At 41.6% G+C, this 13,796-nt stretch overlaps 1 protein-coding gene across 3 annotated transcripts; it reads left to right on the top strand.

The window, feature by feature from the left end:
* Window positions 1-5,757: 5,757 nt before the first annotated feature.
* On the top strand, window positions 5,758-12,301 carry LOC104587045 (uncharacterized). 3 transcript variants are annotated; one of them, XM_010244484.2, is made up of 8 exons: window positions 5,758-5,864; window positions 5,991-6,363; window positions 8,896-9,387; window positions 9,972-10,121; window positions 10,467-10,592; window positions 10,726-10,773; window positions 10,971-11,410; window positions 11,500-12,301. In XM_010244484.2, exons 2-8 carry the CDS (start codon window positions 6,009-6,011, stop codon window positions 12,088-12,090), a joined length of 2,202 nt encoding a protein of 733 aa, XP_010242786.1. In that variant the 5' UTR covers window positions 5,758-5,864; window positions 5,991-6,008; the 3' UTR covers window positions 12,091-12,301. The 3 variants fall into 3 exon arrangements, with proteins under 3 accessions (XP_010242786.1, XP_088743174.1, XP_088743175.1); XM_088887048.1 differs by having other exon boundaries at window positions 5,760-5,864; window positions 9,933-10,121; XM_088887049.1 differs by lacking the exons at window positions 5,758-5,864; window positions 5,991-6,363 and adding an exon at window positions 6,373-6,493 and having other exon boundaries at window positions 9,933-10,121.
* Window positions 12,302-13,796: the final 1,495 nt, after the last annotated feature.

Genomic DNA, 13,796 nt, shown 5'->3' with positions numbered 1-13,796 from the left:
ACCCTCCCTACAGATCGCAACACGGCTAGAAGGGTAGAGCGCCAGGCAGCCAAGTACGTCATGATAGACGGACAACTATACCGGAGATCCTACACGCTCCCCTACTTGCACTGCTTGCGACCCTTAGAGGCCGAGCTCATTCTCCGCGACACTCATGAAGGACTATGCAGCGGACACTTGGGGGGCAGGGCTCTCGCCCAAAAAGTGCTACGGAAAGGGTACTACTAGCCCACGATGAAGCCAGATGCATTCGAGCTTGTCAAGAAGTGCGATAAATGCCAAAGGCACGCCAACATCCACCACCGACCTGCTGCCGACCTAAAATACCTCACCAGCCCATGGCCCTTCGCACAGTGGGGAATTGACATCCTTGGACCATTCCCTCCAACGACAGGACAGAGGAGATTTCTAGTAGTAGCAATGGATTACTTCACAAAGTGGGTAGAGGCGGAACCCTTGGTAACAATCACACCACGAATGTACAAAACTTCTTCTGGAGGAGTATAGTGTGCCGCTTCGGACTACCTCGAGTACTTATCTCTAACAACGGCAAGCAGTTCGAAGATATCAAGTTTCAAAACTGGTGTGCCAAGATGGGAATACAACAGAATTTAACTTTGGTAGCACACCCTCAAGCAAATGGGCAAGCAAAAGTCACAAACAGAGTTATACTCTATGGATTAAAAGCCCTCTTAGCCTGAGCTATAGGACTATGGGTGGACAAGCTGCCCAATGTACTATGGGCCTATCGAACTACCATCAAGACCACCACAGGTGAAACCCCCTTTAACCTCACCTACGGCACGGAAGCAGTAATTCCAGCCGAAATTGAAGTACCTACATTACGCCTAGAGGCTTACGACAGAGAAGCAAACTATGACGAGCTCTGTACTAACCTCGACCTGGTAGAAGAAGTATGGGACCTCGCGTATATTCAGACTGCAGCTTACCAGCAAAGGCTAGCTCGGTACTATAATGCCCGGGTAAAAAAGAGACTCTTTCGTGTCGGAGACCTAGTCCTTCGGAAAGTTATGGTACCTGAGCCCGGTGTGGGTAAGCTTTAACCAAACTGGGAAGGTCCCTACCGAGTGAAGCGGGCACTCGGGGAAGGTACATACGAGCTTGAAACATTAGAGGGAAAATAGGTACCACGGGCTTGGAACATCAGCAATTTAAGATGATACTACCTGTAATCGTCAAACTAGGGGAGCGGACTGAGTGTCACTCCCAGAAAATCAACGAGAGTGGACTATAAGTCGCTCCCAAAAGCCTAAGGGCTAAAATACTACAAGACCCAGTCGCCTCTTCAGCATGGGCAAAATCCAAGAGTGGACTTCGAGTCCCTCCTAAAAGCCTAAGTGCTAAAATACTACAAGACCCTGTCGCCTCTTCGGCATGGGCAAAACCAAGGAGAGTGGACCTTAAGTTGCTCCCAGAGCCTAAGGGCTAAAAACACCGAATTGACGAAGACCTCGGCAGGACGGGACCAAAAAGGACAAACCGGCATTCAAGCAAGTATCCCGTGCAGAGTGCATTGCGTGGAGTTACCCCTACTAAGCCTTTGCAGACAGCTCGGGGTAGCGGACACTTAGGAAATTTCCTATTATGGTTATCCTTACTTGTTGCCCAGCTCGGTAGCTCGACAATTCGGGTAACCTAAACATATGCTGCATAGATCGGAAGTTATCCATACTTAAATATCTTTTGCGCAAAAACAGTATATTTCATTGATAAAAAAAAGTTCAAGTACAGGAGTTTTGCTATAACCCAAGCTTAGTGGCTTCGGGGTGTACATCCAAGATTCAAGAAGAAAAAGAAATAGAAGAAGCTATCACGCGTAGGGGTCCACCACTTCGACCTCGTCATTGCTCTCCTCCCCTGACGAGTCGGGCTCCTCGTCCGCTGCCTTGGCCACTCCGGGGGCTATGCCCGATATCGTAAGGGCACCGAGGTCAAGGTCGGGGAACTTCTGCCGGACCAGTTACCTGCACAACTTGAACCCGGAGCGATAGAAGCTCGAGCCATATTCAACCTGCAGAGCGCGAAACTCTGGGGACTCCTTGAAGCGCTCAACGATCTATTTTCTTTCCTCTATCCGCGCCTCCTGGATGGCGGTCTCGAGGATTTGGGTATGCTCCTAGACGATGGCCTAGAGGTTTTCAACCTCTCGCTAAAGCCGCGCCTTCTCCTCAGTCAGTGCGGAGATCTGCCCTTCCTGGACCAAGATCAGCTGCTTCTGGCCCTCAGCTCCCTTTTTAGCATGAAGTACTTCGCCCCGAACTAGGTCCAGCTCGCAGTGAAGCTTCCGCACCTCCACCTTGGCGTCCTGAGCTTCCTTTGAACGGATCGCAGATTGGCAAGCCAGCGCGTGAATAGCAAAGTTGGCCAAGCAAAAGAAAACCAAGGTCAGTAAAAAAAAAAAAAAAGGAGAGTTGAAGGCAGGATACTTACCACCATACAGTGGCTAGCGGCTAGTCCCAAGAGCCAAGCTTAAGGCATGTCAGCCATTTCGCGACCTCGTCAGGGAAGACGGCATCTCGGCTCTTGCGCACCGCAAGCCTGTGATCCATTATACTTTCTTGCATGCTTGTGGGAGCGCTCTCTGGTTTGGTGTCTACCACCTCGGGCACAGACGAGCCTCCCAGCTCCTAGGGATGAGCTTCCCCCCAAAGCGGTCCCTGGGGGGCTTAGTGGAGATCGGCTCCACAGCCAGAACCTCTGTTGGGCCAGAGGGTAAAGACCCGGCTTCCTGGCGAGGTCTCTTCGCGGCCCTCCACTTCTTCCCCTTCTGGGAACTCCTCAAGAGACTCGCTGCATCGATCTCTGGCATTGTGGCTGCAAAAAATAAGACAGTTAGTCAAAAAGCTTAAAAGATATTTTAAATAAGTACCCGAAAAAGAAACCTACTGGGAGGGCTCAAACCAGCTCGCACCAGCGCATCCTCGGCCAAGAAGCTTTTCATCTCGAGGTCGAGGTCCCTCCAAGAATTAATCACTGCCCTGATCTCTACATCCAAGCTCACCCCGGGGTCCTTGGTAGCCACCCCTCCAGTGGGTTGGGAAAGATCACCCTTCCAGGTTACGGACGATGAGATACCACCTTTTCCAGGCCGGAACCTTGTTCGGGTAGCCAGACAGGATTTTGAATCTGGGCCTGGGAGTGATGTAATAGCTCTGTCTTACATCCCCGCACAAACAGGCTGAGTTTCACTTAATCGTGTAGATCGAGTTGAAGATGTCAAGGGTTAAAGGTTGATTATAGGCGTGGAACAAAGAAATAGTGCTAACTATTTTTCGAATAGAGTTCGGATGAAGCTGGTCAATAGTGATGTTGTAAAACCTAACTATTTCTATCAAAAAATGATGAAGAGGGAAGTGCACCCCTGCCGCGAACTGCTCCTCAAAAATGGCGAGCTCATGGTGATCATGAGCCCAAGGAAATTGACCTAGAGGAAGACTAAAAACTAAACTGTCGGGAAGGCGGTAGCGGGACACTAAGTACATTAACCTGTCAGAAGTTAAGGTGGAAGGACCGAAGTCGTCGGGATCCCGACCTCGGAAAGAAGATAGGGCCCTGATCTGGAGGACGGACCCACTTCCTGAGCTTCGGTCTCCCCGAGCCGAGATGGCTCGACTTCAGGGATAGAGGTTCCCTCTAAAGACTGAAGAGGGGAGGCACCCTTATGAGAGCTGACCTCCCCAACAGGGATAGCAGCACCCTCCACCTCGCTAGCACTATCTAAGAGCCTATCTACACTAGGACTCGACATGATTGAAAAGCAGGAAAAAACTAAGGAACGAGGACTCACCGAAAAGAAAGGACGAAGTGGAAAACCAAAAGAAGACCGAGCTGGAAGACTTCGACGCAACCTTAGGAGAGCTTAATCACAGAATTCACGACGAGAAAAATGAGCCTCGGGTCCCCCTATTTATTGCCACTGTACCAAAGAAGCAACGGTCAAGATCAAAGCAATCTGACGGCTCCTAAGAAAACCGGTTGCACGACCCTCGAGATCGAAGATAGTTTAGCGTGTTTTTTGGCATCCGCGGAATTTATAGATCATGTGACGTCCGCGCGTAAACCACATGCAATCTAATAGAGTAGCCTGGACTTCGAGCCAAATCCACTTGTCACATCGTGAACTCCCCACACTAGGTCAAGACCCCTAGCTCGGGGAGTGGAGGGCAATTGATGAAGGGGAATATGGCCCGACCCCATAGTAGGGAAACATGTGGATGTGACTCGGCATAAGTGACAACTCAACATGATCAGATCGGCACGTGGACATGACTCAACACAAGTGACACCTCAGCATAAATCAGTTTGCTACAAAGCGACCTTGGGTACCCTGTACCCCGAACTAAAGTTACTTCGGGCTAAGATCATCCCAGTACCAGTTCGCGACCAGGACAACGGTGCCAAATCCACTACAGATCGTGCCCGAACAGTTGGGCCCACTTCGGAAAGAATCCACCTCGAGACCAGCCCATAGTGCAAAATCACCTCGGCACTAAGGCACTTCGACATTCAGAGCAGGACGGGTCTGAAGTGCACGAGCTCAGACAGCTCGCCACTAGGCAGCTCACCACCAAGCAGCCCGGCACTTCACAGGCAGCCCACTACCTAGTCAGGTCGACCTCCGCATGATAACCCCGAGGATCTCACCTCCGTATCCCACACCTTACGTAGTCGTACCTTGCAATGGCTATATTAGCTCACCCACTCCCCGATTCAGACGGAGATGGCCAACCTCACAGCGGGAGACGTTACTCCCAACTAACACGATAACAGGACCTGCCGCAGTGGAAATTTAGGACCTATTCCACCAAACCCGTCAGGGCTCCAGTATATAAAGACCTCAGCCTCCTAGGAGCGAAGGTAATGCGTGATCTCTGCTCTCTAGCTCTCTAATTCTCTGTTATCATCTTCAAGTTCTCTACTACTAAAGTGCTAACTTAGCCATCGGAATGTCCCCACCGGGTAAGCCACCCCGGGATCTCTGACTCATTTATTACAAGAACCTTAGTTCTCGTCGTTACTGGTAGCCAGATCGTATCCAACAGGGAGCAGGCAGATTACGCCACATCAACTACCCTTAATGTTGTCGTGGCACAAAGTTGTGCACTCTAAGCATGAATTGCACTGAACTCTGACATCTAAATACTTCTTAAACTATAATAATTACATTTAGAGATGTATTGAAGTTGATAAATTTTTATTGGTGCTGAAATCTAAATATAAAGAATATTGTTTTAAAATTTGAGTGCTGAATGTTGTTCTACAATCTGGATACTTTTAGAGGTGTATTGGTGTTGGTAATCCGTGCATCTCACGGATCTCATATAGTAATTATAGAAAATACACGGTATACCTAATTATCTACCTCAAACCTGAGGTATATTTAAGTAATTTACCCAATTTTTTTCTTATTATATTTTCAAAGTTACCAAGATTCTAAGAAGTATATTACCAGAAGATATCCAAAGCATAATTCTCAATTTGAAATATCAAATATGCTATCATGATTGAATAACCTTTCAATATGAATGGGTTTCAATTCTCTTCACATGGATGACACATAACAGTAGTACAGTTCAAGGCGGCTCTTAATAATCAGAACGCTTTCATTTTGGCGTTGCTCTAGATAGAATAAACAGAAGGCACCTTACAGCTTTCAAATCACGTACCTTTATTCTTGTACTCCCACAAAAGCATCTTGCCTCAGTCTATAAATACTTCATCTTTTCTAACTATCAACCATATCCCTATAGCTTTCCAGTTCCACATAATTTGGACTGATATTCCGGTAGCCATCTTCAGTTCAGCTCAACCAAGAGCGACTTTGGACAGAAACCCATCTGGCGGTAAGGCGTTTGGAAGCTTTTCTTTGACATCATCATCCCTTTACGTGCTTACATGCTTCTCTGTCTTTCTTCTTCCTCCTTTTAATTTATTTGGTATTCTAGCTGAATTAACTAAAATTTCCTCAGCTTTTGAGAAAAGCCACCATGTCATCGCTGTCAAAAGACATCGTTCGTGAAGTTCTCACGTACGATAACTACGACGAGTGGCAAGTTTTGATGAAGAACTATTTGGTGGGGCAAAGCCTTTGGAGCGTTGTGGATGAAACAGAATGTCAACCGCCTACTGGCGATCCAAGTTACGCAGCCTGGAAAGAAAAGAATAGTAAAGCTCTGCATGCGATTCAGATTTCATGTGGAGCCGTTATGTTTTCCCATGTCAAGACTTCGGCTTCAGCCAGTGACGCATGGAAAGCTTTGGCTAATGAGTGCAGGTCAGCATGGGGCAGGAGGAGAAAAATTACAGAGACCCTTTGTTCTCACTCTCAGAAGATGAAGGAAGGTAAGTAACAAATTACAAAAAGAAAAAAAAGAAAAAAAGAAAAAAATCCTGTCCAGATCAATGTGAAGCTGGGTTTTTCAAAGCATCACTTTCTGATGAAGCTGCGACAATGGTCACCGCATTTTCGATGGTAACCACCAGCAAAAGATGGACACAATATATATTATATTTTAAATATAAAATTGAATCGAAACCGATCGATTAACTGATTGATCATTGATTCGGTTCGTTGGTTTTTTATTATTTGCAATATATATTATAAAAAATATATAAATATAATAAAATACTAGAAATATATATAAAATATTATATTTTAAATATTAAATAATATATTATATATTATATATATTGCATATTTATTAATTTATAATGTATAAAAAATATATAATATATAATATAGACATACAATATACATAAAATATATATAAATATATGTATACCGATCGGTTCGGTTAACCGCCGGTTTTCTATTTTGGTTAATCAAAACCGAACCAGTACCTTCGATTTTTTTTAAATACTGAACTGAACATTCGGTTTCGGTCTATTCGGATTTTCGGTTTTTCTTGCTCACCCCTATTGCCTAGTGTGTCCATATTTAATTTTAGGGTAAATTGCTGAAACCTCTCTTAAGCTTTTGGCTGTTGCTGAAACCACCCTTGGAAGTTTGGTAAGTGCAATCACCTCCACTGAACTTTCTGAACCGGTTGCAAGTAGTTAGAATCTTCTAATAAGAGGTACGAAAATGTCTAAAATACCCATGCAGTTGCTTTTGACCAAAGTGTTTATTTTCCAAAATTTTCTTCATATCAATCACTAAACAAGCCTCCAATCTATTTTTCAAAATTTCACTTCATAGTAATTGCTTGAAGGTAAAACTATAACTTTAAACTCTTTTATTTTTGTTGTTGTTCGTAAAGTTTGTATTGTTTTTCTGTAGAAATCAGCTTATCAGAATCAATACCAATCAATTATATAGGTATTTTGGATATTCGTGTGCCTCTTATTAGAAGATTTTAACAAAAAAAAATCTACTTGCAACTGTCTAAAAGTTTAGGAGAGATAATTGCAATTATAAAACTTCAGGCTCAGTTTGCAAGAAGTACAAATATAAATATGTACAATATAAATACATAGAAAATAATACAAAATACAAGGTTTTACACTCTACATATTTGTATTTATATTTGTTCTAAGCTGAAAGTTTCAGCAATGGTCAAAAACTTCGATGTTTCAGAAATTTACCCTTAATTTTATTCGGTGGTTCCAAGGAAATGTTGCAACTCTGATTGCTATATCACATTTGTTTTGTGACCCTACTTTGGTGCAGTGACTTGTGACCCCAATAAGCACAGATAGGTAGCTCTTTGTTTTGAGTTCATATCTGCTGTGACCGTGGTTACATGCGACCCCAGTGGAAAGCCAACAAACCAGCATTTGAAAAGGCAATAACAAAACATTACCTTGACTGATTTTTTTTTCCTTTTAAAACACTGGCGGGTCAGTGGCAGCCGATTTTTTCTCGTTTGTTTTTCGATCAAAAGACCAGAATGATCTGTTTTTTATTTGATCACTAAACATCAATGACATGTTTCGGGGTGCAACTTGGGTGGGCTCAATCTGAGCCCAAACCAATCTAGCCCACAATTTTACAGGGGCTGGGTTGGATTTTCTGTCATTGAGCTGGATCTGGGCCCAAAAAGTTTAGTTTTTTTTTTTTTGTTTTAATTTTTTGAGCTGAGCTTGAGTCTATCCCTTACTTAGCCCGAGTCTAGTCCAGTTATATATGTAAAGGAAAATCTATGATACAGGAAAGACATGATATTAAAAGAGCTTTGACCAATCAAAGCACCCCATGAATTTTGATGAATACCATCCAATTGGTCATCTCTTTTAGGATGGTGGTTGATTGGTTGTAAGTTTTTCTGGTATCGTAGTTGAAGCCATATATATGCATATAGACACATATTGCATACTTTTTTTTTAATAAAACATACATATATGCATACACGCATACATATATACATCATTTAATTATATCAACTTTTAGTCAGGATTGATTGACCAACCCAAGCCCAACCCAATTGCTTCAAATTTCAGTATGGGTTGGGCCCTAGTTAGACAGTTCGGGCTTGATCTCGAGCTTGGTCTGGGGTCAGGCATTAGGACCAAATTTTAGGGTTGGACCTGGGTTGAATTTAAACCTGGCCGAGCCTGCCCCACTTGTACCCTATTATATTAGTGATTTAATCCACTACAAAATTGAAATTAGCAAATCCCATTTGAATCTATCCATTCTATAGCGCACCATGTTTGTCTTAGATCCAAAAACCTGCTCCTTAAGCTTAAACCGTCTCAGTCACAGATACAGTCTTGTATCTTTCACCAATTTTGTATGAACTGGTATGATGAAACTTGGGTGTTGAAGGTTTGCATATTCTGAAAGACTCAAGGCCGATACAATTGGCTTCAATTCTGTCTTTTATTTAAATATGGATGGAACTTGGAAGAGATTGATGAGTATATCATTTGCAGTGCTAGGTGATGATGGTGGCGAAGGCTTGAGTAAATACCGAATCTTGTATGATGCTGCATTAAATGGTGACTGGAAAATGGCTAAATGGTTTATTGACAAGCACTCAGAAGCATTGGCCGCAGGTCTTGATAAATGGTCGAACACTGCTCTTCACATTGCAGCACTGTATGGGAACACACAGTTTGTGATAGAGTTGGTGAAGATCACACCACCAGAAAGCTTGGCAAGACAGAACTGTGTTGCTTCTACTGCTTTACACCTTGTTGCTGAAGGAGGGACCAAAAGGATGGCAGAGGTAATGCTAGAAAGGAACCAAAGTTTGTTCCATATCCGTGACAGTAATGGAATGACCCCACTCCTTTCAGCTGCAGTATTTTCTAGAAAGGATGTACTATCGTACCTCTACAGCCGCGCCACAGATGCTGATCTAAATTCAAATTTAGAAGACTGTGTGGCAGTTCTTATTCACCTGATTAATGCTGAATGCTATGGTAAGTTGCCTCTAATTCAGCATTATTATTACATCATTAAAACTGACTTCGTCATAATCTCTTCTTTGATCAGTGGGTGGAAATGAAATGATTTCCACTGTCACCCAATTCTGCTGAGTTAAGGTGACTAGCTGCTGCTATATCGACTCCCTTTCTCACTGGGAATTTTGAAATCCACCCAAAGAGCATATTTGGATTCTAAAAAGTTAAATTTCACTATTTTCTAAATTATGGTATGTTAACAATATTGGACCCAAGTAGTGGAATTTTAAAGCTTGTCAAATTCTCCCTTCTTCCCCAAAGGCCCAAACTCCATCGCCACCTTGCTCCCATTCTCTAGGGAAAAGGAAACCCACCTTGTAAGCTGACCTGACCTTCTATTTCTACTCAGCTGTCTCGATGGAAATAGAAGAAGCTTTAGTCCCTTCAATCACATTGGTGTAGAGCATCCCCTTTGCAATTGCCAGAAAATCCTTTTGAGCTGAATTATTACCCAAACTAATCTAATTATAAAGCTTAGTGGTTGGAATTCTTATTCATAGCAGACCCAGATCCATTGGTCTATTTTGTGTTTGCAATTTTAGGCATGGCTTTGGATCTTTTGCATCGCTGCCCAAACGCAGCCAGTACTCCTTATGAAAATGATGAGACAGCATTGGATTTTTTGGCAAGAAAGCCTTATGCATTCAAAAGCAGAAGACGGCTTGGATTTTGGCATAGGAAGCTCTATTCATGTCAGTATTCCCTTCCCAATCTTATTTTGCACATGTTTGTTACTTATCTGCCTGTTTCATGTTTCTCTGAGCATATAAAACTCCTTTATTTAGTGCTTTAGGCTGCATTTAGAAGGGGTACAAATACAAATGTGTAGAGCGCAAAACCTTAAGATTTTGTATGTATTTGTAGTTCTCCAATGTATTTGGAAGGAATACAGATACAAGGTTTAAAAATATGGTTTACAAGGTTTTGCACTGAACATATTTGCATTTGCACTCTTCCCAAACTGAGGCTTAAGTTCACGCAATGGCTGATACAGAAAAGTTGCATTAATAATCAGTACCACCCAATATGTTTGACAGGGGTCCATGTTGAATTTCCTGATACCCATAGCCACACAGCAAAGAAATATTACAAGGATGAGGAGGATCCTGTGAAGGAAGAACAAGTTTCCAATGGTTTCCCTCAAAGATCCAGTACACATCAACGTGAGTTATATTACATGGTGCATAAATACAGTCTGTGTGTGTGTGTATAGTACTATGTGTTTCTCGTGCTCTTTTGTGTAGTACATGCATTGAATTGATTGACAGCTCCATATTCATCCGATTTCATTTGCAGTGCTTTGCTACAGTAATAAACTATTTTGGGATGTTCTTCAACAAATAGGTAAAAAACATGCTTGTTTATTTACTATTTTATTTAAATCTTGATTCTTAATCCCATTGGTCTGGGTTTGCTCTTGGTTTGCTACATATATCTGTTGTTCTTGTTCTTTATCTGAGAAGAACAAAATCTATTGTTCTTAGCTTGTTAATTAGCTGACAAGAGTACTTAACTATACTCCGACTTGTTTTTAACTGCAGTACCAAGTATTAAGGAGGTCCGCAGAAGAAAGCTGATGCATTTGCAATCTCGTGAACTTGTCAAGCAACTCTTTAAGAAAGTTACAATGATGATAAAAAACGACCATAAAGTTGAACAGTTACTTGGACCACCACTAATTGTAGCTGCAGAGTTTGGAATTGTTGAATTTGTAGAAATAGCTCTTAAATATTATCCTCGTTTGATTGAGTACCCAGATGCAAATCTCCGTTGTATAATGCAAGTGGCTGTACTGAACAGACAAGAAAAGGTTTTCAAAATGTTAAACAAAAAGGGTCGACAGATAACACTGAGAACATTTGATAGAGATATCTATATGAACAACATTTTGCATTTGGCTGCAAAGCTAGCACCACCTCATCAACTCCATAGCGTCTCTGGTGCAGCTCTTCAATTGCAGAGAGAACTCCAATGGTTTAAGGTGAACTGTTCGATGATTCTCTTAACTTTTTCTCTTTATTTTTTTCTTTCTTTCTTGTTAGAAATTTATATCTTCTATAATAAATCCAGGCGATAGAGATGTTGGCACCTCCAAAATACAAGGAACGCAAAAACTCACAAGGCCTGACACCCCAACTCTTATTTTCTGAGGAGCATAAGGATTTGATTGCCAAAGGAGAAAGCTGGATGAAGGAAACAGCAGCATCGTGCACAGTTGCAGCTGCTCTCATTATCACAATGATGTTTGCTGCAGCATTTACAGTACCGGGAGGCATCAGAAGTGACACAGGGACACCCATTTTCGAGCATTCTCATTCTTTCTTGGTTTTCGTGATATCGGATGCATTTGCTCTCTTCTCTGCTTCAACCTCAATGCTGATGTTCTTGTCCATCCTCACCTCACGCTATGCCGAGATCGATTTCCTCGAATCCTTGCCTCGAAAATTGATAATTGGACTCGCAATGCTCTTCTTATCTATAGCGTCAATGATGGCAACTTTTAGTTCAACCATGTTTATCATGCTTAGAAATAGACAGGGACCGATTTCCATTATCCTGGCTTCACTTGGTGTAGTCCCAGCAACACTGTTTGCTTTTCTACAGTTCCCCCTCTTTGTTGACATGATGTCATACACATATGGTTCTGGAATATTCCATTAGTAGAAGTAAGCTCATTTCCTCTTCACTTGTTTGCATGAGGTTTACTTATATAGAGAGAGAGATATCAAATGATGTAATATATTAAGTTACTAATTAGTGGAACTGTGGAAATATGTTTATTAAGGTTGTATTTGGTTGCAGTGTAATTTTATTTGTACCAGTATAAATGTATGGAAGTGCAAATGAAAAGTTCTCGTTTAATTTTGTTTTATGTTTTATTTTATTCTGTTTTATGATTTAATTTATTTCATTTGTACTGTAATCAAACAAAATAAGTTAAAAATTAAAACAAAAATAGATCAGAATTTACACTCATCATTTGTGCCGTTATATATTTGCATCAATGCAAATTTTGCATTGCAATTTGCAACCAAACACACCCTAATGATCATCAAAAAGTATAAATCATTAACAGAGTTATTATCTGAGAAATTTTTGTAAAGAGTCCTTAAATGATGAGTCAGAAGCTGTATTTATATGTATACCAGGGAGGTTGCATGCGATACATAGGAAAAAGATGCGAGGCCTTTAAAATCTGTTGTTCCATGACCAGGGCTACACAACCTGCACGGTCATCCTTATGGGTGGCAATTTTTCACCCAGTATTTAATCTGTCCAATCTATTCATTTATTTGACGGGGGTTGCACCAATTCACCCATTTAAATGGGTTGGGTTGGGTTGGGTTGGGTTGGGTTGTGGATAACCGTTGAATTAATCATTATGGACATTAGTATTAATTTCTTAGTCTTTTTGTTTATTTTCTTCATTTGAATTAAATAATTTATAATTAATGCATTAATTTTCTATTAATTATTGACTAAATTTAGTTTTGTCTTGAATTAACACACTTCACCCAACATAAATCCAAATCAATTTGACCCAAGTCCAAACCAATTCAACCTGGTCTGACCCAATCCAACATATACCGATCCGGGTTGACTCAAATCCAAAATAGACCTTGGACGGGATGGCTTGGTACCGCTTGTTTTGCCCGGTTTGGGTCGTCTGGTCCAACCATTATTCATGCAACCAGCTCGACCCGGCACAAGATGATGTGGGTCGACCCGAATCCGGAACGGGTTGGACCAAGTGGGGGTCCGAACCCTGAATCACTCCACTTGCTTTGCACGGGTTGGATCATCCAGTTTGGTTCATATCCGTACAACTCGATCGGAATCCAGCCCGGTCCGATTTACTTCTTTTGACCCGCTTCGGGCCAATCGGTTCGGTCCCAAACCCGTGCACAAACCTAATATGAACTGACCCAAGTCAATCCACCATTGACTAATGTATTTGTTTTTTTAGGAAATTGTTAACGTGGAGGGTATTGAAGATACTTTGCATTTTGATGAAGACTTTTGGACATCGTAGAGCAAAATGATTTTTTGGTTATATTTTTTTGTTGGTTTTGGGACTATTCATTATGGATCTATGACTTGAAAGTGACAGTTGTATATATAAACACTTTAAGTATAATGAACTTATTGTATATAAAAAAAGGGGTTATTTGGTCAAATTGTGCAACTAATCGATTAATTATCTTTTATTAAATATATATACACCATGCATTTGATTCAAAATTGCACGACGAAATTAATATTCATTGATGCAGGTTTATTTACCATTATATAATAAATAATATTTTTTTATTAATTGTTGTCCCCTTTTATCATTTTGGCTATCAAGTAGGGAATATGCTTTGAAT

Source organism: Nelumbo nucifera, chromosome 5 (genome assembly GCF_055504915.1).
Source record: "Nelumbo nucifera cultivar China Antique chromosome 5, China Antique-T2T, whole genome shotgun sequence".
Lineage (NCBI taxonomy): Eukaryota > Viridiplantae > Streptophyta > Magnoliopsida > Proteales > Nelumbonaceae > Nelumbo > Nelumbo nucifera.
Note: the sequence above shows the minus strand (reverse complement) of the source record. Positions and strands in the feature narration are given on the sequence as shown.